Genomic DNA, 24,511 nt, shown 5'->3' with positions numbered 1-24,511 from the left:
TAAAATATAATGTAAAGAGTATGTGGAGTATGAATTTCAAGTTAATCCTAAAACTATACCAATTATAAAATTTAAAAAGGTATATGTATTTTTCTATTCTAGAGAATACTTAGAATCTAATGATATAATATTAATTGAATGTATTTACATTGGGTACAATTAGCCAGAAAATCTTAAAGAATCAAAGCAATTATATGATGCAACATTTTTTTTTTTTTAGTAATGCAAAAAGAAAGTTTCATCATCATATATTCAAAAAGACAAAAGTGGGACGTGGACAAGCATGATGCCAGAGCTAATGTCTTCCCAAATCCAAGGAAGGTTACAGGATCATCAGTAGACATTATCACAAAAATAGGGAGAATCACTGAAAGCTTCATCTTTTCACAGATTGGCTAGAAACTGTGATCTTACATTTTGAATTCCCTTTTTCTAATTTTTATTGTGTTTTAAGTGAAAGTTTACAAACCAAGTCAGTCTCTCATACAAAAACTTACATACACTTTGCTATATACTCCTAGTCACTCTCTCTCTAATGAGACAGCACACTCTCTCCCTCCACTCTCTGTTTTTGTATCCATTCGGCCAGCTTCTGACCCTCCTCCTGCCCTCTGATCTCCCCTCCAGACAGGAGGCAACATTTCTATTTGGTATAATTCCATAAACATTTATTGAGTGCCCATTTAGCCACTGAGAACATAAATAATAAAGTACATTTTTTATCTTAAAAAAATATATAGTTTAATCAGAAAGAGTTATGTAGATAACTCCCGTAACATGTTAGGCGTGAAGCCAGAAATGTTGACAGAGAGCTCTGGGACCATGAAGGTAAGGTTCTTAACTAGACTTGGAGATTCAAGGAGGGCTTCATGGAAGACTCTTAAAAGACGAGTAAGAATTACTGAGTTTAAAAAAAAAAAAAGATGGGAAACTCCTGCACATGTGGAAGACACAGCATGAGCAAAAGCGTGGAAGTATAAACAGTAGGTTATCTGTAAATAAAATAGAAACCCATTGCTGTCAGGCCAACTCTGACTCATGGTGGCCTGTGTGTTACAGAGTAGAAACGTCCCACAGGGTTTTCTTGGCTGTAATATTTATGCAAGGAGATCAGCAGGCCTTTCTTCTGCTGTGCCACTGGGTGGGTACAAACTGCCAACCTTTATATTAGCAGTCAAGCACAAACTCTATGCAACACCCATGGACCTTAAGGTGTCTCTAGTGAACTATGAGATATTTCAGTATTACTGGAAGGTAAATTAAGAGTTAGAAGAGGGAGAGAATAAGGCAGCCACAGAAGGCCTCAGGGTAACGTATTAATGAGCTTGGACTTTATCCTGTAGGAAGTGGAGAGTCACTGAAGGGTATAACTGGGGAGTTAAACAGGCAGATTTGTGGATATGGTTTGGGAACGGTAAATTTAATGGATGCAAGCTAACCAAAAGGTTGGCAGTTTGAACCTACCAGCCGCTCTGCGGAAGATGTAGCAGTCCACTTCCATAAAAATCACAGCCTTGGAACGGTTCGACTCTGTCTGATGGGGTCACTATGAGTCGGAATCAACTTGACAGCAACAGATTAGGTTTTGGGTTTGGTTAAGCTAGCAGCATAGAGTTGAGGGTTTTGAGTAGTCCCAATAAAAGATGACGAACTGAACTAAAAATGTGGTAAGTGAGCGGACATGAACCGGAAGATTCAAGAGGCAGAAGCTAAAATCAGAAAGGTGTGGTAAGTGAACGTACGGAGAGAAAAAGAGGGGACCAAGGATCTGGCTTAGGTGTCTCAGTGGATAGTGCTGCCATGAAGACTGGGAATCCAGGAGGATCAGGTTTAAGGATGGGGAGAAGAGAACAGCTCCAATTCAGGGTTACTTTTGTCAGGGTTGGGGGCAGAGGAAGGGGAATATCTTATTGTTACTTCAAATAATATATACCCCACTGCTGTCAAGTTGATTCCAACTCATAGTGACCCCATAGGACAGAGTAAAATTGCCCCAGAGTTTCCAAGGAGCGGCTGGTGCAGTCTTCTGGCTAGCAGCCGTAGCTCTGAACCACTGTGTCACCAGGGCTTGCTCTCTCTGTATATTATTAAAATCAAACAGTACCAAAGAACTTATGATGAAAGACTAGTCTCCTATTCTCAGTGCAACTCCTCAAAGGAAACTTCAGTTACTTCTGGAATGTATCTGTATAATTTTAAATGTTTATGCCTCTAGTTCTTTTTCTTTTCGGGAATAAAAACCTACTTTTTTTTTTCTATTGTGCTTTAGGTGACAGTTTATAGAGCAAATTAGTTTCTCATTCAAAAATTTATAGCTTAGTGACAGTTGTTACAATCCCTGAAATGTGTCAGCATTCTCTCCCTTTCTACCATGAGTTCCCCACATCCACTAGTCCAGTTTTCCTGTCCCTTCCTGCCTTTTCATCTTTGCTTTTGGGCAGGTGTTGCCATGTAGTCTTGGATACTTGATTGAAATAAGGAGCACTTTCTCAATGTGTGTCATCGTTTCACAGGCCTGTCTAACCTTTGGCTTAGAAACCCTGGTGGCATAGTGCTTAAGTGCTACAGCTGCTAACCCAAAAGGTCGGCAGTTTGAATTCACCAGGTGCTCCTTGGAAACTCTGTGGGACGGCTCTACTCTGTCCTATGGGGTCACTATGAGTCGGACACGACGGCGACAGGTTTGGATTTTTTTTTTGGTCTTTAATCTTTGGCTGAAAGGTAGACTTCAGAAGTGGCTTCAGTTCCGAGTTAGAAAGGTATCCAGGGCCGTAGTCTCAGGGGTTCCTCCAGTTTGTCAGACCAGTAAGTATGGTCTTTTTTGTGAATCTGAATTTTGTTCTACATTTTTCTCCCACTCTGTCTCGGACTCTCTGTTATGATCACTATCAGAGTGACTGGTGGTGGCAGCTAGGCTCAGGCTGGTAGAAGCTGTGGTTCATGTGGTCCAGTAGTCTTCTGGACTAATATTTTCCTTGTGTCTTCCGTTTTCTTCGTTCTCCTTTGCTTCTATTGGTAGGGGAACCAATAGATGTATCTTAAATGGTCACTCACAAGCTTTTAAGACACCAGACACTACTCATCAAAGTAAGATGTAAAATATTTTCTTTATGAACCATGTTATGCCAACTGACCTAGATGTCCCCTGAGACCATGGTCCCTACCCTCAGCCCCAGTAACTCAGTCCCTCGAGGTGTATGGATGTATTTAGGAAGCTTCTATGACCTTGTCTTGATCAAAATGTGCTGACTTCCCCTATATAGTGTGTTGTCTTTCCCTTCACCAATGTTAACACTTGTCTATTATCTAGTTAGTGATTTCCCCTCCCTTGTAACCATCAAAGATTTTTTTTTCTGTGTGTAAACCTTCAGTTTTTATAATAGTGGTCTTATACAGTATTTGTACTTTTGTGGTTGACTTATTTCACTCAGCATAATACCCTCTAGATTCATCCATGTTGTGATGTGTTTTGCGGATTCATCATTGCTCTTTATCGTTGCATAGTATTCCATTGTGTGTATGTAGCACAGTTTGTTTATCCACTCATCTGCTGATGGGCACTTAGGTTGTTTCCATCTTTTTGTTATTGTGAATAATGCTGCAGTGAACATGGGTGTGCATATGTCTATTCATGTGACAGCTCGTATCTCTCTAGGATATATTCTTAGGAGTAGGATAGCCGGATCGTGTCCTATTTCTGTTTCTAGCTTTTTAAGGAATCACCATGTTTTCCAAAATGGTTGTACCATTTTGCATTCCCACCATCAGTGCCTATGAGTTCCAATCTCCCCACAACCTCTCCAATAATTATTTTTTGTTTTTGATTGGTGCCAGTATTGTTGGGATGAGATGGTATCTCATTGTAGTTTTGATTTGCATTTCTCTAATGGCTAATGATCGTGAGCTTTTCTTCATGTGTCTGTTAGCTGCCTGAATGTCTTCTTTGGTGACGTGTCTATTCATATCCTTTGCTCATTTTTTAATTGGGTTGTCTTTTTGTTGTTGAGGTGAAGTATTTTATAGATTACACCCTGGTTGAACATGACATAGCCAAAACTTTTTCCCAGTTTGTAAGTTCTCTTTGTATTCTTTTGATGAAGTCTTTTGATGAGCTTATGTGTTTAATTTTTAGGAGATTCCAATTACCTAGTTTATCTTCTGGTGTCTATGCATTGTTCATTATGGTTTGTATACTACTTATGTCATATATCGAGGCCCCTAGCATTGTCTCTATTTTTTATGCCTCTAGTTCTTGATTTGATCAATTTTACATAGTACAGTAGATTCTCATTATTTGTGGATTCTGTATTTGTGAACTCACCAAAATTTATGTGTATCCAACATCAATACTTGGGGTGCTTTCCCAGTCATGTACACACATGAACAGAGAAATAAAAATTTTGAGTCCTCCAATGTGCATATTCCCAGGTGAGGGTGAATAAGGCTCTCATACTATGAACAACTGTCCTTTTCAGGGTCTATTAATTGTCATGATGGTCCCTGGGTGGTACAAACAGTTAAGCGCTCGACTACTAGCCGAGAAGTTGACAGTTTGAACCCAACCAGAGGCACCCTGGAAGACAGGCCTAATCTGCTTCAGAAAGGCTACAGCCTTGAAAACCCTATGATCAGTTCTACTCTGCACATATGGGGTCGCCATGAGTTGGAACCGACTAGAACAACTCGACAGCAACTAACAATAAGAACAATTAACTGCTATGTTTTTCTCATGTTTTTGTTCTTTGTTGGTGATTTCACTGTCTAAAATGCACCTCTAACCATAGTGCTGAAGTGTTGTCTAGTGTTCCTAAGCGCAAGAAGACTATGATTTGTCTTACAGAGAAAATATGTGTTAGATAAGCTTCATTCAGGCATGAGTTATAGTGCTGTTGGCAGTGAATCCAATAATAATGAATCAACAATATATATTAAATAAGGTGTCTTTTAAATGGAAACATGAAAAACAAAGTTAGGTATTAACTGGTTGACAAAATGTTGTGACCAGAGGCTTGCAGGAACCTAACCTTGTATTTCCCCTAGGAACAATGGTTCAGTACTCATTAATTCAGTGTTTACAGTTAACTTTATAGACTATAACTATAACTACCATGAAAAATGAGAATCAATTGTATCTACTGTCACCCTAAAGTGAAAAATGAAGTAATAGTAACACCTAAAATTCTGCCTTCCCTGTTCTTCCTTTTTCCAATGTTTGATAACTTATTTTTAGTTTTACTGGATAGCTTATAGCTTTAAACAATATACTTAAACCTCTACTTTTTACTCCACCAACTTTAGTTACTATTCTGACTCCCCTCAATCTGAGTAAAAGATTATTAGCATCCCTACCCTTTCCCTAAGTGGCAAAAATGGTTAAGTATTTGACTACTAATCAAAAGGCTGGCAGTTCGAACCCACCCAAGGCACCTCAGAAGACATGCCTGGTGATCTGCTTCCGAAAGGTCACGGCCTTGGAAATCCTATGGAGCAGTCCTTCTCTGCACACATGGGATTGCCATAAGTGTAAATCAACTTGACAGCAATTAATAATAACCCTTTCTTTCACCTTTTCGAACTCTCACCTTCTGTTTATTCTGTCAAACTCTCAACTTACATTCTGTCAAAGTTGTTAACATTTACTGAATTCAGCGAATCCCCGTAGGGCATCCAATGGAAAGGTCCAAAAGACAGTTTTACAAACAAGTATGAAGTTTAGCAGGGATATCGGGGCTGGAGTTTCAGATTTGGGGGTTAGGAACAACCATGTAGTCACTATAAACCACAACAATCAACTCAGCAGAGTTCATAGAATGAGAAAAGCAGTGGCCAAAGATAAAACCTTGGAGAACAGCAACATTTACTGACAGGCACAAGAAGAGCCATCAAAGGAGATAGAGACGGAAGGAGTTACGAGAATCAGGACAAACTACTATTATGGAAGCCAAGGGCCTACTATCAAAAAACAGTACTTCCCAGCATACTCACTCAGATATAAGCCAGTATTTTTTGCAATGTCTTCTCCACAGTGGATCATGACTTGATAGCTGGCTAAGTCTTCGACTGACATAGCAACAACTGGCAGTAACCAGATTCGTGGTAAGTATGAAAGAGAAGAAGAAAAAATTTAAAAATTAAATTTAAAGTTTTTTTTGATTCTTTTTGCTCTTCTGTATTATCCATTTTCTACCCTTTTAACTGCAAAACAATATTTTCTAGGACCTGTTTAACATCTTAGCTAGTGTAGCTACCTTGTGAGTAGTGATATTTTAACTATTTGAGTTTACAAACAAACCCTGAAACCTCTACAATTGCAATTTTCATATGAAAGTTTATAATATATAATGGCATTGGGGTTAATCTGAAATCAAGGCACTTTCCTACATTTATTACTGTGACAGTCATTTCTACATCCAGGAAGAAATGTTATTCAGATGTAAACAAAGTGATTGTTTTTTTAAGTTCCATGAGACTTTTGTGCTACTAAATCTACAGACCCTTTTTTTATTTTGATTTTTTCGTAAAGAAGAAAAGAAATATTGCAGCCAAAACCACTTCTTAATTACAACAGCTACTGAGAGAGTCCACCTATAAAAGATGTCAGATCCATAACAGTTACAGTTCACTATTCAGGGCTATACCAGTCAGTATCAGCTGTTCAAAAGCATATAACTTTAGAAGCAAACAATTTTCTTACTCTACAGAGATTACTAACACAATAGTGCTTCAATCCTGTAAATACTGCCCTATATGATTAATCTGACAAGAAGAAGAACCGAAGATTAGGGAAATGGATTTTTATCCTTTCAAAAGAGGAATCAAAAGTTAGAGGGTAGGTGCTCAAAGATCTCACTTGGGCAATAGCTAATCAATTAACAGTTTTCTCACCTGTAAACAGTAGTGAAAATAACTTTGCTTTGACTACCCTTAAGGAGCCCTCGTGGTGCAACGGTTAAAGCGACCAATTGCTAACCACAAGGATGGCAGTTCAAAATCACCAGCAGTTCCATGGGACAAAGATGTGGCAGTCTATTCCCATAGAGATTTACAGCCTTGGAAACCCTATGGGGTCACTATGAGTTGGAACTGACTTGATGGCAGTGGGTTTGACTATTATGGGAACTTCCTGCATTTCCACCCCAGATGTACTGAATCAGAATCTACATTTTTACAAGATCCCTAGGTGATTCTCAGTATATTAAAATCTGAGAATCACTGCTCTATCTGGGGTTCTGAGAATTGGTCCCGATTCCCTAGCCAGCAGTATCAGCATCACCGGAGAACTTGTTAGAAATGCAAATTCTCAGCAGGGGTTGAACCTCATCCTCCATCCTTCTCTGCCAAGCTCAGCACATGCCCAAACTAACTTTTGTAAACATAGGAATCCCTTCGATTTCCTCAACGCAGTTTCCATGCCCTCTTTTCTTGACCCCTCTTCTTCTCCTCCCCCAGCAGTTAAATAACATAAAAGAATCTCTGGTATAATCTCAATTAAGGTTGGAAACTACTGTTCTAGAGATTCTGACTCTGAAGGCTTGAGGTGAAAGTCAGGCACAGATACATTTAAAAAGTGCCAACGGTGATTCTGATGCACAGCGAGGGCTGAGAACAGAGCTTTGAACCCCTGCACAGAATCTGCACATCTCACAAGTTCCCAGATGCTAATGATACTGGTTGGGTGCCAATTCTGAGAACCACTAATGGAGACCAAATCAAAAATCAAACCGCTGCTGTTGAGTCGATTCTGACTCTTAGCGACCCTATCGGACAGAGTAGAACTGCCCCATAAAGTTTCCAAGGAGGCCTGGTGGATCTGAACTGCTGACCTTTTGGTTAGCAGCTGTAGCTCTTAACCACTACGCCACCAGGGTTTCCACTAACAGAGCAGTGGGTCTCAAAATGTATTATACATAAGAATCAGCTGGGGATCTTGTTCAACTGTTGATTCTGATTCAGTATATCTAGGGGTGGAAAAGAAACCCTGGTAGCATAGTGGTTAACAGCGACGGTTGCCACCAAAAGGTCACCAGTTCAAATCCACCAGGCACTCCTTGGAAACTCTACGGGGCAGTTCTACCCTGTCCTATATGGTCGTTATGAGTCAGAATTGACTCAACAGCAACGGGTTTGCTTTTTTTGTTTTAGGGGGATGGAAATGCAAATTCTCAGCAGTGGTTCAAACCAGAATGAACCAGTTCAAAGCTCTGATTGAGAATGCCATGCAATAAATAACCCTGGCAAAGAGAAGGCATCATGCAATTTCAAAATCAAATTGTGCAGCAGATATTATATGATGATCCCAATGGGCCAATCCAATCCAATCCAGTTCAGCAAATATGTACCCAAAATGCCAGGGCTTAGCAATGACCTGGACACTTGAAAAAGCTGGGCTGTATGGCGCAGGAAAGAAGTGGCAGTGAACTGGAAACTTTTCTGTGGATAAAATACAATGGTATTCAACTCAATTCACTCCCACAGTAAATTTATGGAGGGATCATGTCACTTCTGTTTAAAACTTTTAATTACTCCCTTAAGCATTTAAAATAAAATCTGATTTCCTCACCTTGGCTCACAAGCTCCTGCATGACCTGGCCAGTATCATCACAAGCCACCTTGTCTGTGAGTCACTCCCTACCTCCAGCCACACCAGCCTTCTAGCGCCTCCAAAAGGCCATGCCACCATTGTTCCTTCTGCCGGGACAGCTCTATGCCATCCTTCATATATGACAGCTCCTTCTAAATGGCAGCTCCTTCTAAATGGCAGCTCCTTCCAATTTGAATTTGATTGTCTGTCCTTCCCTTTCCTATTCTTACCAGAGCAATCTGCTTATTTCCTTCATAGTACCTCTTATAATTATGCACTTGTTTACTTGTGTTTCCAGCTTGCCCACAAGACTGTAAGCTCCATGAGAGAGACCTTGTCTATCCTGTTCCTTATAGCATCCCTAATATTTAACAGGTTGGCACACAGCAGGCACTCAAAAAAAAAAACCTGTTGAATGAATGATGAATACAAAGATAAACAAGAGTCCTTGCATTCAAGAAGTGCACAATCTGTCTAGCATGGCAAATATATTCTGCAGAAGCAAGAGATTGGAGGAGGTCTTAAAGGAATTCCATCTTGCCAGGTTGAGAAGAGGCAGGCAGACATTTCAGACAGAGTGAAGCGCTTAAACCACAGAACAAAAGAACGCAAGTGTGTGGAATGCTGGCACAGGTCTGATTTGGTAAGAGTAAACAATGTAAATACAGCAGTGGAAAAGAAGGCCTGAAAGGCCTTAGGTTAGCCAGGTAATAAAGGCCTTAAGTGCTCCCAGAAGTTCATGTTAAAGAGTCTGTAAGCAATAAGGGTGCAGCATAAGTGTTCAAGCAGGAGAATGACAGAGCCTAATCTGCCTTAGAAAAATTACTCTAACAGCAAGGTAGCCCGTGAATCAAAAGTGGGGAGGGTGAGACTTGTAAAAAGGCTATAGCAGTAGAAAATTCAGACAAAAACAAAGAAAAGATAAACTTTAATTCTCAGCTTTGGGGAAAAACTGAATAGAGAGATAACTATATTCTTTAGGAGAAAAAACAACAAAAAAAAGTGCTCTCAGGTACTAATACAGGGTCAGCGAAAAAGAGGAAAACCCTCAATGAGATGGACTGACACAATGGACTTAAGCGTAACAACAACTGTGAGAATGGCGCAGGACTGGACAGTGTTTCGTTCTGGTACATAGTGTCACTACGAGTGAGAATTGACTCGACGGCACCTAACAACAACAACACAGGTAGCAGCCAGAAACTCGGATGATCCCTCTGTTACCACTCAGGCCAACCAATAGCTACCTGTAACTCCAAGTCTGTATTTCTAATCCGAATACACAGGACACAATCCTCCAGTGGCTAGAATCCAACATAATATAAAACAACAATCAACTCAAACTCGCCTACCCCCATCCTAAGAGGGCGATTTCTCCGCCTCTGCAAATACATGCGGTGGCACAAGAAACTCAGGGCCATGCTACCAGCTGTCAAGAGTGTAAACAGTGCTGACCCCTGGAGGGGGAGGGGAGATGCGTCATTTCTTTCACCATAACAGGCATTTCTTCCACCATCACAGGCATGTCTTCCACCATCACAGACAATTCCAAACTCTGAAGGAACTGGTTATTTAACCACCCTCACCAGCAACCGGTGTTTATTTTTGGAACAAATGCTTGCAATGTGGGAAACCCCAAATGCACAGGCTCTCCCAAAGTCAACACCAAAAAAACAAAATCCAACATCCAATTATGAAGAAGGCGGCCGTGGAACAAAACAAAATTCTCAAGAGTATAAATCCGAGAGCAAGCCCTGCCAGCGATTACGGCGCAGCAGAAAGTCGCACCTGGGGGCGGGGGGACTAGGGGGTCGCCTGGCTCCTTCTCTCGGGAGCCCCACCTGCCCAATCCAGCGTCAAAGTACGCAGGCCTGGAACCCAGGCTGAAAAGAGCTCGGCCCGGCTAGGGGCTTTTCCAAAGCAGCCAGGCTGGGCGCAGGCAGGGCGGAGGCCAGCAGGCGAGCGGGTACAGGACGCTGGGGTTCGCGGGGCGCGGCGGGGTGGCACCAGGGAGCACCACTTCCCTCCCTTGCAACTGGGCCTCGCCGAGGCCTGGGAGAGAAGACTAGCGTCGCTCCTCAGGCCTGGGCCCTAAACGGAAGGAAGACTTCAGGGCGAGGCCCTTTCCACCCCCGTCTCGTCTGGGCCCCCAGAATGGCTCTGCGGGATAAGGGCGGCCCTGGCGTCACCTTTTGGCGGCCGCAGGAGTCGGGATCCTGTCGGCAGGCCGGGCCTCATTCCTTCCTGCCTCACCAGCTTCTCCCCCCATGGTCCCACCCTTGCCATCCGTGTTGTCCCATTACTTGATTAGGTCGCGGTAGTCCAAGAAGGATAAGATGAGGAGCAGAGGGTCCGTGGGCAGCGATTCTAGGGTCAGAGGGGCTGCCTCCGTCTCCATGGCCGCCATCTTGCCTGGCCCCTGCAGGCCTGGTCCCGCCCCGGTCCCGCCCCAGCCCCGCCCCCCGCCACCGCCACCGCTTGAGCAGCTCCCAGGCGGATCGCACAGGTTTGTTATGTAACCGCCGGGGCAGCCACGCCCGCAGGACGGGCAGAGGGGGCGGTTCCCGGGGAGGCTCCGCCCACCGCGCCGTGAGCCCGACGCTGGCGCTACCAGGGCTGCTTATGCAAAATCCCGGCCTCGCAGTGCAGCCGGTTCTCTGCCGGTTGCCCTCGTCCTCCCCTATCAAATCTTCGTAGTTTTCCTGTCTTCCCTGTTCCTAGATTTGTCCAGCCCACCCTCCCCCAGCCTTTGTTGCCAAATCGTCTGCCCCGGTCTTCCCAGGTCCTCATCCGTAATTTTACACCCAGATATTCTGGAAGGATCCCAGGTGGCGCAGTGGTTACAGCGCTCGCTGCTAACGGAAAAGTCTGCGGTTCGAACCCAGGTGCTTCCCAGGTGCTTCGCAGGAGAAATAACCCTGGCCCTAAATCTCACACTGACTCCTCCCCGCCATTGACTCCAGAACCTATCGCATCTCTTCGTTTTTCATCCTACAAACCACTCGTTTCTCTCTCTAAGCCTCCCTGGGCCCAAGTATCCCTCGTACACAGCAAAGCTCAGTAAGGGTAAGATTGGGAATCACCCAGAGGCGTCAGCGGAAGGCTGTTTTTCCAAGCTGCGAGCTGCAGAAACAACCTTAGGAGGCGTAGTTACATCCACCGAGTAAGGCGTGTACATGGGCGTCTTAGCAGCTACGTCTGGGTGTCCGCAACTCATCTTGGTCATCATGATTTTTCTCCCTATAAAACCCACTGCCATCGAATCTACTGCGACTCATAGCGACCGTATAGGACGGAGCGGAACTGCCCCATAGGGTTTCCAAGGAACGCCTGGAGGATCCGAACTGCTGACCTTCTGGTTAACAGCTGTAGCTCTTAACCACTAGGCCACCAGGGTTTCCTTTCTGCCTATAGGGCAATGCAAAGTGCATTACAAATGGATTTATTTCATTATTTGTCTATTTGATTATTTGTTTATTTACCAGGGGTTAGATCCCGGGGTGAATACCTTGAGTGTGAAGGGATGAACTGAGACCAAAGTGGGTGTAACAGGCAGATAATGGCTGTTCTCCAGCTTTGCCAGGGTGGTATTAAAATAGGTGTGGGAGAAATGTAATGGATTGTGAGCTAAGGAATGTTATCACTTGCCTGATTTATTCTTTTCCGTTGCTTTCTCAGGATCTTTGGGAAATCCATACAGACCTGGACTTCACACACCTGTCATTTCCTTTACTAGGAATGTGAAGTTGGACTAGTTAACTCTGCCTAACTTGTATGAGCTGTTTACTCATCTCTAAAAACCACCCCTCTTAAGGTGTCTTAAGATGGCAATACAGCTTTGTGTAAAGTGCCTGCTAGATACTCAGTAAATGTTCATTTTCCACGCCTATGCATATACCTGTCACTACATTTTCCAAAGTTTTCCATATCCTGGAGAAAGTTTCTCCCAACTTTTTGGAAAAGTGGAAATGATTCTCACCACCACCATCACAAAAAACAAAAAAAAATTTTCCTCAATTCACTGTACCACTAATATTTTATATTTATGGTTAGTATTTATAACCCCTACCCTCACTCCACAAAACAAAAACTCTGCCTGTATCTCTGCACTTCCAAACTATTTGGGCACATATTAAGAGTACTAATCAAATTGCAAATTGTATGAATAGCAGCAGAGCATTGATATAGTGCCAGAAGATGAGCCCCTCATGTTGGAAGGCACTCAAAATACAACTGGGAAAGAGCTGCCTCCTCAAAGTAGAGTCAACCTTAATTACATGGATGAAGTCAAGCTTTCAGGACCTTCATTTGCTGATGTGGCATGACCACCCATGGAAGAAGCAGTCAAGAGATCAAACGATGCATTGCATTGGGCAGATTTGCTGCAAAAGACCTCTTTGAAGTGTTGAAAAGCAAAGATGTCACTTTAAAGACTAAGGTGCACCTGACCCAAGCTATGGTGTTTTCAGTCACCTCAAATGCACGTCAAATCTGGACACTGAATAAGGAAGAGCAAAGAAGAATTGATGCCTTTGAATTGTGGTGTTGGTGAAGAATAATGAATATACCATGGACTGCCAGAACAATGGACAAATCTGTCTTGGAAGAAATATAGCCAGAGTGCTCCTTGGAAGTCAGGATGGCAAGACTTTTTTTCATGTACTTTGGACATGTTATCAGGAGGGACCAGTCCCTGGAGAAGGACATAATGCTTGGTAAAGTAGAAAAAGAAGACCCTCAAAGACACAGATTGACACAGTGGCTACAATAATGGGTTCAAGCGTAACAACGATTGTGAGGATGGTACAGGACCAGGCAGTGTTTTGTTCTGTTGTACATAGGGTTGCTATGAGTCGGAACCAACTGAATGGCACCTAACAACAAAAACAATCAGATCGGATTCAGATTAGTTTTTCCCTGTTTGTCTCTCTCACCAGACTGTAAACTCTCAGTCTTATTCGTTGTAGTAGCCCCAGGGCCTAGCATCACACCTGACAAATAGAAAGTTTAAATTCAGGTTGAATGCATGAGTGATGACAGAACAACCTTTTCTGTCTACAAGGAAACCATACCTGTTTATATAAGCAAAAACCAAATCACCAGTTGTCGTAGAGTCCGTTCTGACTCATGGTGACCTCATGTGTGTCAGAATAGAACTGTGCTCCATTAGGTAAATGCTTATAAAAGCATTTAATCCTAAATTATGCTTATCTCTATTTCCCTCTCAAATGAACTATTTGTTATAAATCCAAAAGCTGGTAGGAGTTTTAGGTACACTGCTTCTGTCATCCTATTGCACTTTCTTTTCCTCTGAGCTTGGGCCAGCTACGACCTAATGAAGAAGACCAAAAGTACTGCATAAAGTTACCCTACTTTCAGACCAAGATAATGGTGAGGCAAAAGAGGCACTTGCCTTGGGTGCAAAATTTAAGAGGTTGCTAAAAACAAAAAACTCAGTAATCAAAATAAACATTTTAATGCAGTATTTTATGAAATCAAAATTAATGCACAAATTCCATGATAAACAAAGTATTAAAGGTGGGCATCCACGGTGCCATATAAGCCTTACTGGAGCCTGAGGCAAAAGGAAAACTGTGTACTCTTAAATATACGTTTTCATGTATTTTTTAAAATGGTTATTTTTTCCTCCAAACTCCAGAAGGGCTGCTCAGGTGGAGGCCTTCCTTTCCCATATGGCTGGGCCCAGAGTTCCTGCCACCCCGCTTAGCCACTTTCCTAGGCTGCCTTACCACCTTGGAGAGTGCCATAGGATTGCTGGCCCCTTCTGCAACAGCACATGCCTTCCTAGGGAGGTGGCCTCAACCTAGGCTCCATTGTTCTTCCCAACATCATCTAAGGCAGGTGGAGAAGTTTGGGGGTGCAATGCAGGTGGGTAGGACCCAGGAGAGCCCTTTTCTGGGTTGTGGCTTCCCACTGCCTCCATCTCACCTCCAATCATGGCTGGAAAAGGGGTGAGGAGAGGAAGCCCGGGAGTAGATTATTCGAATGCCATGGACTAAGGTTGAGGGAGAGGGCTTCAGAGCCCTTGGACCTGGGTGGTAGAAACAGTCCCTCAAAATCTGTTAATTGTTCTGGAGTTGTTCAAAAGATCATAGGAGAATTTCATTCAAACAGCACAGTATTAGTTCGCCATTATGATTAATGTAGTAGATCAGAAAGCACAAAGTTCTGAAAGAAGAGCTCAGGTGTGAAATTTTTAAGAAGAGTTTCTCCATTTTCTCAGGAATAGGGATGGAGGATGCTTGAGAAATAAATATACGTTCCTGTTAGAACCCCAGTGTCATCTTGGTATATGGCAAGTAGTTCTTAGTAGACAACTCCCTACCTCTAGGTAGTTGCATCCTACCTTCATTGGCTTCACAGTTCCCATGGGCTGTTCAGGTAGAGACCCTCAGATATAAATTCATATCCTATCATGCGGAAGCATTTGGTCTCGGCACGGTGAGAGATATACTCCATAGCAGTTTGGTTGAGGAGAGACAAATCCAAATGGCTCTGGAGACTCATTGTCCCCACCCCCACCTGTTTTAGTGGTTTAACAACTAGCTGCCTCAGCAGATCTGAGTTAGCTCAGAGGAAGGACAGTGTCCTCAGATGCTGAGCTTTATAAGCCAAAAAAAAAAAAAAAAGCCATTGAGTTGATTCTCATTCATAGTGACTCGAAAGGATGGAATAGAACTGCCCCATAGGGTTTCTAAGGCAGTAAATCTTTACGGAAGCAGACTGCCACATCTTTCTCCCATGGAGTGGCTGGTGGGTTTGAACTACTGACTTTTCAGTTAGCAACCAAGTGCTTAACCACTGTGCCACCACAGCTCCTATGAGCTCTAGAGATGCCTGCTCAACGGTGGCCTAGATATGCCACTACCCCCCTATATGTAAATCGCTGTAGTTCCCTAGTTTAGGGTCTCTCTTTCCTGACAGCTTTCTGGGATGTGTCCAATATAGCTGTAGGCCACAGCCTAGGGGTAACTCTCTGTAGGACAATGAGAACTGGGAGATGGGATGAGACATAGGATGGGGATAGAGAGTCACGATCACTCTCTACTTTCTCTCCTTGTAGCGTTCTCCTCCCCCATTTGTATTTCTACCACGTGATGTTTGGTGGCCTTGGCCTCCTGAATGGCAGCTACATGAAGGTCAAACTCCACTTCTTCTCAGTGCAAAGCGTTTTTGAAAATGACTTTGTCCAGTGGGCCTCCACAGGACAAGCAACAAATATTCCCTCCAAGGGGATCCAGTCAGGTCCCAGGGAGGGCCTGCCTGGACAGCGCAAGCCCTGGCGTCAGCTCTCCTAATTGTGCTGGGGCCTACCAGCCTCTGATAGCCCAGAAGATGAGGGCGTGGGGGGCGGGGGGGGGGGGGGTGCCACAAAAGGCCGGCCAGACACTAACTCCCTCAAGCCGATGTGTCACCCAAAAGAAAAACTCTGGGCCTTGAGACTGCTGGTGATAGGTAATAAGGAGGCCATCTCAGCAGAGCCTAGGAAAATTCAGGAGTACGCCTAAGCTTTATGGCTGAAAGCAAGGAGGAGGTTAAAATTACAGGGATCTGAAGAGATCAGCGGCTGCTACTGCTGCTCAGAAAGGCAGCCAGGCTGATGAGCTGATGCAAAACTCTGGAGTGGATTTTGCTGCTTCTGTGGAGCAAAAGCCACAGAGAAACCCATGCCTAAACCTGGAGTGGATGTAAGAGATTCACAGGCAGTTTCAGCAGCTATCTGCTGGGCCTTGGTCCCCTCCTCCTCCTTAGGTTAAGAATTTAAGTACTCCTGAAATTTGCTAAACAAATGGTTATTGTTTTGTTTTTGTCTTGACCATGTTTCTTATTCAATGTAATTGTCCCGGACCTTCTAGATACACGGTGAGTGGACCTGATGATTGGATATATTTAAAGTGTCTCCTGTTGGTGTCTTCTAAAATGATGGACTGAGGGCATGGTCAAGAATGACCTAGAATCCCAACACTTGCCAAGACTGCATCATTCAAGCGATGTCTCTTACCAAACCAAGCCCATTGCTATGGAGTTGATTCCAACATATAGTGACCTTATAGGATAGAGTAGAACTGCCCCATAGGGTTTCCAAGGAGCACCTTGTGGATTTGAACTGCTGAACTTTTGGTTAGCAGCTATAGCTTTCAACCACTGCGCTACCAGGGTTCAATGTCTCCTACCACTAGGAGAGAAAATGCAGTCTTCTTATATAGGATGCAGTACTGGCTAAAGCGTTGAACAATGTCATCCACTATGAATGACAGTCCTGTGTTATGTGCCATCGGGTCAGTTGCAACTCGTAGTGAACCCTGGTGGTTTAGTGGTTAAGGGCTACAGCTGCTAACCAAAAGCTCAGCAGTTCAAATCCACCAACTGTTCCTTGAAAACCCTATGGGGCAGTTCTACTCTGTCCTGTAGGGTCACTATAAGTCAGAATCGACGCGACGGCAACAGGTTTGGTTTTTTGGATTTTTTTAAGTGACCGTATAGGACAGAGTAGAACCGTCTCACAGGTTTTCCCAGGCTGTAATCTTTATGGGAGCAGATCGCCAGGTCTTTTCTCCTGAGAAGCATCTGGGTAGGTTCAAACTGCTGATGTCTGGGTTATCAACCAAGTGCTTAAACACTACTCCACCAGGGCTCCTGCAGGACTGGGAAAGCCACTAGTGTTTGGAGTGTTGCTATATCCTATTGAGGTGAGTGGCCATTGTTGTTACTGCAGTGCCTGACATGGTAGGAGTAACTGGACTATAATTGTGCTACCAGTGGTATTTGGTATGCAAGCTTGGATGTGCTAATGTTTTGTTTTTTGGATACCCTCCAGGAAGAAGAGAAAAATCAGTCTCTGCCCTTCTCTGCCCTGCTTTGTGCCCTGGGAGGCTGATCTTTATAACTCCTTCATGTGGGATCTCTTATCATCTGACCTCTGGTTCGGTACAGCAAATAGGAAGCATTAGTAGGAGATTGAGGAAGGGAAGGAGAAAAACAAAATTAGAGTATTGAATTCCAATTTGCTGTGATTTTGGCCAAGACTGTGTTCCTCTGTGGAGTCAGCAAATGTGGGGGCCCTCTCTCGTATCTCCAGCTCACAAGCTCTAGTAACACCATTCTCACCCATTGGTCTTTCAGGACGGTGGGGTAACAGCTGCCACCCTTACTAATCCCTAAGCACCTCAGCATCCCTTGTTGAGTCCCTTACCCTGCTCATTCTTCTGTAAGTAAACTCCTCATTGAATTCTGTTCAGTTAAACCCCTTCGAATGTTCTGTCTGTTTCCTGACAAGACCCTGACTAATATAACTTGCCTTCACCTACTAAGGCAAGCAGTATTGTAACAAATTCCCTGGTGGTATGTTATTAGCGAGTTGAGCAAAAGCTAATACAATAAGTGCTGGCTGGGGCCAAATATTCATGATATTGATGACACAACCACTGAGTGCCCCACATCATTCCATTGCATCCCATCTTAGAAAACCTGACCAAAGATAGATGGACTTGGAATGAAGAAAAAAAGATTCTGCCACCCAAGTGACCTTCTTGGCGGCTTCCTGTGCCACAACCTGAAGAGAAATTCTACAGTCTATTAATCAACGTTCTAACCCTACGGCCACCAGCTATAGGGATGGAGGCTCAACCCCTGATTGGCATTGTGTTTTGGAATCAACACTCTTCATACCTAGGGCTTTTACCACAGCCTTTATATGGCAGATAAGCAACCACATTTGTTTCATAATTTTAAGGTATTATATAGGATTATAGGTTCTTTGGATGGTAAGATGCAACACAAACACACTTAGATAGGTGAAAGGCAGAACTCTGTTACTTAACTCCAAAAGAAAAAAGGCTACTACGCAGGAACATACAAGGGGTTGTACCTGAGGATAGGGTAATAGCAATCTGGAGTCATAGGAGGTGGCTTAAGTGTGGCAAGCGAGGTGAGGAGAGCTAGGTTTCTGGGACTCCCTGTGGATTGGCTAATTTGAATAATATTGCAGGCTCTTAGCTATTAAGGACTGTCTCTAGTTTTTTGGTACCTGGCCCCACGCAAATTAGGGTGGGTGAATAGTGGCCCCAGAGTGCAAAAGCCTGATAAAGGAAGTGGCTGGGGTGTAGACTTAATCAGTTGCTCAAGAAGAGGAATTAGTGAGCCTGAAGAAAGGGCCTCAAAACTGGCCAAAGACAGCGTTTCAAAAAAACCCTGTATTATACTCTATCAAGAAGCAATCCAGTCAGCAGTAAAGCAAACCTTGTCTTGGAACCTATATCTCCTTCAGACCCATGAAATTACAGGTATCAGTGATCTGTCTCACAGCTTATTGGTGCCTTTACTGTTGATTTGTTTCTGTTGTTGATTTGTGACTTATGAGATCCCATATGATAGAGTAGAACAGTCCCATAGAGTTTTCTTGGTTACAGTCTTTCCAGAAGCAGACCACCAGGCCTGTTTCTTCCACAGTGATACTGGGTAGGTTCAAACCACCAACCTTTTGGTTACCAGCTGAGTGCAAACCATTTGCACCACCCAGGGACCTTTGATTGGAGCCTTTGAAAATCAGACTCTACTTTCTTGTCAGTCAAGCCAGCAACGACTTCCTTTTACTGCTGAGCCTGAAACTAGTCCCTACCTACTAGAGACCGAAGAAAATGATGACCCTGCCACCTGATATTCTCACTGCATTGCACCTATCTGAACTGAAGCCCCAAAGGTTGGACAACACCCAGAAAATTCCACAGTGATGTGGAAAGGGAACCTTCACCCAAGTCCTAAGCCTAGTCCCCAAAACCCTAGCCAACATCAGGAATAGGTATCTGCTGTCACCCATTAGACGCAGAGAGACCCACCTTCTGTTAAACATAAACTATTGGCTTACAGGGAGCCTCTCAACAAGATTTGCTACCTGATTTAAAAAAAAAAGCACAGTTCACTGATGAAATAGCTTGCTCTCATGGAATGCCACGGCCATAAATTGCTGAGGCCCACAGCATTTGACATTCTGAGCAACTGGTTAAACTTCAAGTTCTATTCTTAGCCACAGAGCATACTGTCCCTAGATTGGTGAGAATGAACTCTTACACAGTGTGTTGGTTAGGATCCTCTGTGAAGCAAATGCCGAGATAGGGTTCAATTTTTGAGAGATCTACTGGGTGAAATACTTGTGTGGGATGAAGGTGAGGGCGCAAGCATAGGAGAGCAGAGCCTTCAGATCATGATGCCGATCTGACAGCTGTGAAAAGCCAAGAGAGGAGGACTGGGCAGGAAGAGTTTTAGGCCGGATTGCAGCTCTAAGTATGTCTCAACCAGGCCAGTGGGAAGTCCTCCACCCAAAGCTGCCTGTTAGAGAAGTCCAGAGACCCACAGGATGGGTCTGCATTCATACTCCATCATGCTCAGTCATTGGCTGGGAGCAGCCAGGGGAAGCATGGCTTTGGTGCAAAAGTGTGGTGGGCAGCAACTCGCAATGTCAGTCAGCTATGCTACCTGCAGCAGATTTGAGAGTCGTATTTCTATGGCTGCCCCACACAGACACATAACTAATGGCCAAACTATTTTGTCAAGCCATTGAGCCACCTAAGGACTGAATTAATAAAGGTACATCCGTATGAAGCACCCCTATGAAAATAGTTACAAAGAGACAAAATCTAGAGGAAAATAACTAAAAAGACTCATCAAGGATACATGGGCTCATGTCTATCTTCAACAGTCCAATCAATGTATGCTCTAACTCACAATAGTAATGGAACCACCAAAAGGACTGGGACACCCAACCAGAAATTCTTTTGATACACATAGAAACCACTGTTACTGAAAAAGCTTGTGCTCTTGGCCAACTCTGCCAGGCTCTCCAACGATGACCTGATAACGTCTGCGAGACTGGCTGGTTTGGCAAGCTTCAACTATTTTGAAGCTGCATACTCCCATACTATGCTCTGCCTTGGCTGAGCAACCAGGCAGGCAGGAGTCAAGGAGTAGGCACAAAGGAAAATGTAAGCAGAAAGAGGACCCTTCCTCCCTGCCCCCCATTTTTTTTTTAGGAATAATGCACAGTTGAGAGTCTATCAGAATACTTTGGGGGAAACAGAAACCATCTAGATATTTCAAAAGATTTAATAGTAGGAATTTTTAGACATATGTGGAAAGAGAGAAAGAGCAAAAGATGAAGACTGAGGCAACCCAGAAATTAGAACTGCCATAGCAGCCGCCACACCTATGGCTCTGGGAACAAAAGGAAAGAGAGAAGGTTGTAGAACCTATCAACTGGAAAGAGGGGCCACCACTAGCTGGTGCTCTGGTGGGCCTTCTGATGGTCTGGTGCTCAGATGTCTGAGGGGGAGCTGCCCAAAGCTAGGGTTGGGATCTCTGGAAGAGGACACCTCACAGCTAGTGCTTGCATCTCAGAGTGGGTAACTCACAGCAGATGCTCGGATCCTCGAGGGAGAGGTTGCCAGAAAGCAAAAAAAAGCAAAAAGTCACACATAAAAACAAACGAGCATAACCAACCAACCAAGAAACCCAGTTAAATCTGAATTATTTCTAATTGCCTATGTAAATGTGCATTGAGATAAAGTAAAACTAGTGCATGGGACATACTTATATTGAAAATTATTCATTCTTTATCTGAAATAATAAAAAAAAAACACCAAAAAACCCAGTAGCCACTGAGCCAATCTGACTCATGGTAACCCCATGTGCATCAGAATAGAACTGTACTTCTTAGGGTTTTCAGTGGCTGATTTTTTGGAAGTAAATTGCCAGGATTTTCTTCCAAGGTGCCACTGGGTGGACTTGAACCCCTAGCCTTTGGTTAGCAGCTCAACGCATTAACCCTTTGCACTTCACAGGGACTGTAAGTATCTAAATTATCTGCCTCTTTCTTTGATTATAGTTCGCTGAGGATTTAGCTCTCCTTAATGTTTTGCAGAGCCCTGGTGGCACAGTGATTAGGAGCTGTGGCTACTAACCAAAAGGTTGGCAGTTTGAATCGGTCAGCAACTCCCAGGAAACCCTGTGGGGCAGTTCTACTCTATCCTATAGAGTTGCTATGAGTCAGAACCGACTCAATGGCAATGGGTAATGTTTTGCAGAAGAAGCCCTGGTAGCTCAGTGGTTAAGCACTCAGCTGCTAACCTAAAGGTTGGTGGTTTGAAGCCACCAACGCTCTGTGGGAGAAAGATGTGGCAGTCTGCTTTGATAAAGATTTATAGCCTTGGAGGCCCTATTGGGCAGTTCTACTCTGTCCTACAGGGTCACTATCAGCTGGAATCGATTGGATGGCAATGGTTTTTTTTTTTTTTTTTCTTAATGTTTTGCAGAATTTGCTTCTAAATTTCATTGCAGTTACAGTCTATGTTTCATTTACATTGTAGCAGTTTCTACAGTGGTCACACACAACTTATTTTGTTCTTTTGTCCAATAAATATTCATTAATGAGAAAACATGCCCAACAATATAATCGTGAGCTGGTATGCTGAAATGTACTGGCTGTTACTGATTGGCCAAATTTCAGAGAATGTGTGCTGATTTGCAGTTATCTCTAAATAATAATTGTGGTTATTGTTCAAGACTTGGGGCTTTGACCAAAGAGCAATCTTTTCCTTTCTTGAAACTGAAAATAAAACCCAAACCAGAGCTGTTGCCATCAAGTTGATTCCGACTCACAGTGATCCCATAAAATAAGCAGTGTTAATTTTCTGGCCCCCACTTTGGTTTTCTCTCAGCCATATCTGCAGGAGTGACCATATAGGACTGTCCGTATCTTTCCTTGTGGATGTCTGATTTTCAACTAGTGTGTCTACTTAATTGCCATGGTAGAAAACAGCTCTAACTGCGGCTATTTTGTAATGTATTGGAAAAAAAGCTGAATACAGGGGAAGTTCACTTACTTTAGACACATTATCAGGAAAACCAATTGCTAGAAAAGGACATCACGGTTGGTAAAATAGAGGGTCAGCAAGAACGGGGAAACCCTCGGTGAGATGGATTGACACAATAGTCGAAACAATGGGTTTGAGCACACCACGTCAGGACCTGGCAACGTCTCGTTCCGTTATACATAAGGTTGCCATGAATCAGAGTCGACTCCGTGGCAACTAACAACAACAGGGCACCTTGATAAAGTCAGTAGGGGATACAGAACACCGTCATTAAATATAGGACGTGTCCTGTGTATGCAGGATGCCTGAAATTCTTCTTGAAAGGGGTGCCTCTTGGTTGGTACTTGGACCTCTGAGGTGGGACGAACTCACATCTGGTGTTTCCATCATGATAGGGCGCCCTGGGGCTGGGGTTCAAAGGGCCTGAAGACCTGGTGGAAGGCCTGCACAAGCTGGAAAACAGCAAGCGAGTCCGGTTTCATTCCAGCCTTCCAATCTCCCGCCAGTGGCTCCTAGTGGCGGTACCTAACAGGAACCCAGCTTGCGAAGATATCAGGGAAATAGCTTCGTCTTCTAGGCCTCACATCACTGACCAGAGACTATGTAAGGGTAGGCCCAAGCTAAGAGACAAGGAATAAATAATTAACACAAGGAGCAACACTGTTCTCCTCCCTTTCTGCTTAATTTGATTTCAGTGAACAGGTGGAGAGTGCTCAGCTCAGATCGAGGACACCTGAGTAGACATGAACTTGGTCATTGACTTTGCTTCCGATGGTTCCCATGGTACCTTTACCTTCATCTCATTTGGTTTTTCAAACAGGCTTTATGGAAAAGTGGAAGTTGCCATTGATTAACCCACAGTTTGTATATCTTACAGGGTGATCAAGGCTTCCCTTGTAATGCTTATCACATTTTTCCATTTGCCCCCATTTCTCTTATTTCCTTTCATTCAGGCTATCAAAAAAGCTTCCTAAGTACTCTCCATTTACCTATGTAAAAAATACACATCTACTATATTAATCTTCCTAAAATAAGATTTTCATTATGCCATTCACCTGTTTTTTAAAAAAATCCACCAAAGCATTCTATTAGTCACAGCGTATTAATTTGTCAGTTTTGGCTTCGGAAAACTTTCATTTCTTCAACAAACACTTCTTTTTATTACACAAATAATTCATGGTGATGTGTAAAGAAAAAAAAATGTCTTTCCCAAATCCTATCACATATTATTGTGTATGTTTCTCATGTAAACATAGGCACATAAAAACTGTATAAATGTTTAAAATGGGTTATATTGTGTTGTATAGCAGTATTTTTTTTTTAATTTTTATTGTGCTTTAAGTGAAAGTTTACAAACCAAGTCAGTGTCTCATACAATATAACAACAAATATTTTTTTTCTTTTTTATTGTACTTTAGAGCAAACTAGTTTCTTAATAAACAATTAATACACATATTGTTTTGTGACATTGTTTGCCAATCCCACAATGTGTCAACACTTTCCCCTTCTTGCCCTTGGGTTTCCCATTGCCAGCTTTCCTTTCCCCTCCTGCTTTCTAGTCCTTGACCCAGTGCTGGTATGTCCATTTAGTCTTGTTTTGTTTTATGAGCCTGTTTAATCTTTGTCTGAAGGGTGAACCTCAGGAATGACTTTAGTACTGAGTTAAAAGGGTATTTGGGGGCCATACTCTTGGGGTTTCTCCAGTCTCTGTCAGACCAGTATGTCTGGTCTTTTTTTGTGGTTAGAATTTTGTTCTACATTTTTCTCCACTCTGTCCGGGACCCTCTATTGTGATCCCTGTCAGAGCAGTCAGTGGTGGTAGCCGGGCACCATCTAAGTGTGCTGGACTCAGTCTGGTGGAGGTGTGTGTATTTTTTTTTTTAACAAATAGTGAATGCCTTTGCTTCTTAGCAAACATTCACCTACACTGTCATTATTGCTGGCTACATGAGTTTTCCTTAATATGAATGCATAATATTTTATTTAAGCAGTCTCCTATTTTGAGATATTTTGGAAATTTCTATTGTAATAAAGAGCACTGTGA

At 43.2% G+C, this 24,511-nt stretch overlaps 1 protein-coding gene across 2 annotated transcripts in view; it reads right to left on the bottom strand.

The window, feature by feature from the left end:
- Positions 1 to 11,013, bottom strand: part of FBXO3 (F-box protein 3) — a 39,745-nt gene extending 28,732 nt beyond the window's left edge. The window contains exons 1-2 of one of the 2 annotated variants that reach the window (XM_023550742.2): positions 10,885 to 11,013; positions 5,986 to 6,102 (exon numbers count right to left, since the gene is read on the bottom strand). In XM_023550742.2, the coding sequence (XP_023406510.1) occupies positions 5,986 to 6,102; positions 10,885 to 10,988 (221 nt within the window). In that variant the 5' untranslated portion in view covers positions 10,989 to 11,013. The remainder of the gene's footprint in view (positions 1 to 5,985; positions 6,103 to 10,884) is intronic. The other variant, XM_003412290.4, reaches the window with a different exon arrangement.
- Positions 11,014 to 24,511: the final 13,498 nt, after the last annotated feature.

The sequence above is a fragment of the Loxodonta africana genome, chromosome 7 (genome assembly GCF_030014295.1).
Source record: "Loxodonta africana isolate mLoxAfr1 chromosome 7, mLoxAfr1.hap2, whole genome shotgun sequence".
In the NCBI taxonomy this organism is placed as follows: domain Eukaryota; kingdom Metazoa; phylum Chordata; class Mammalia; order Proboscidea; family Elephantidae; genus Loxodonta; species Loxodonta africana.
The sequence above is the reverse complement of the archived record's forward strand: the minus strand, read 5'-3'. Positions and strand labels throughout refer to the sequence as shown.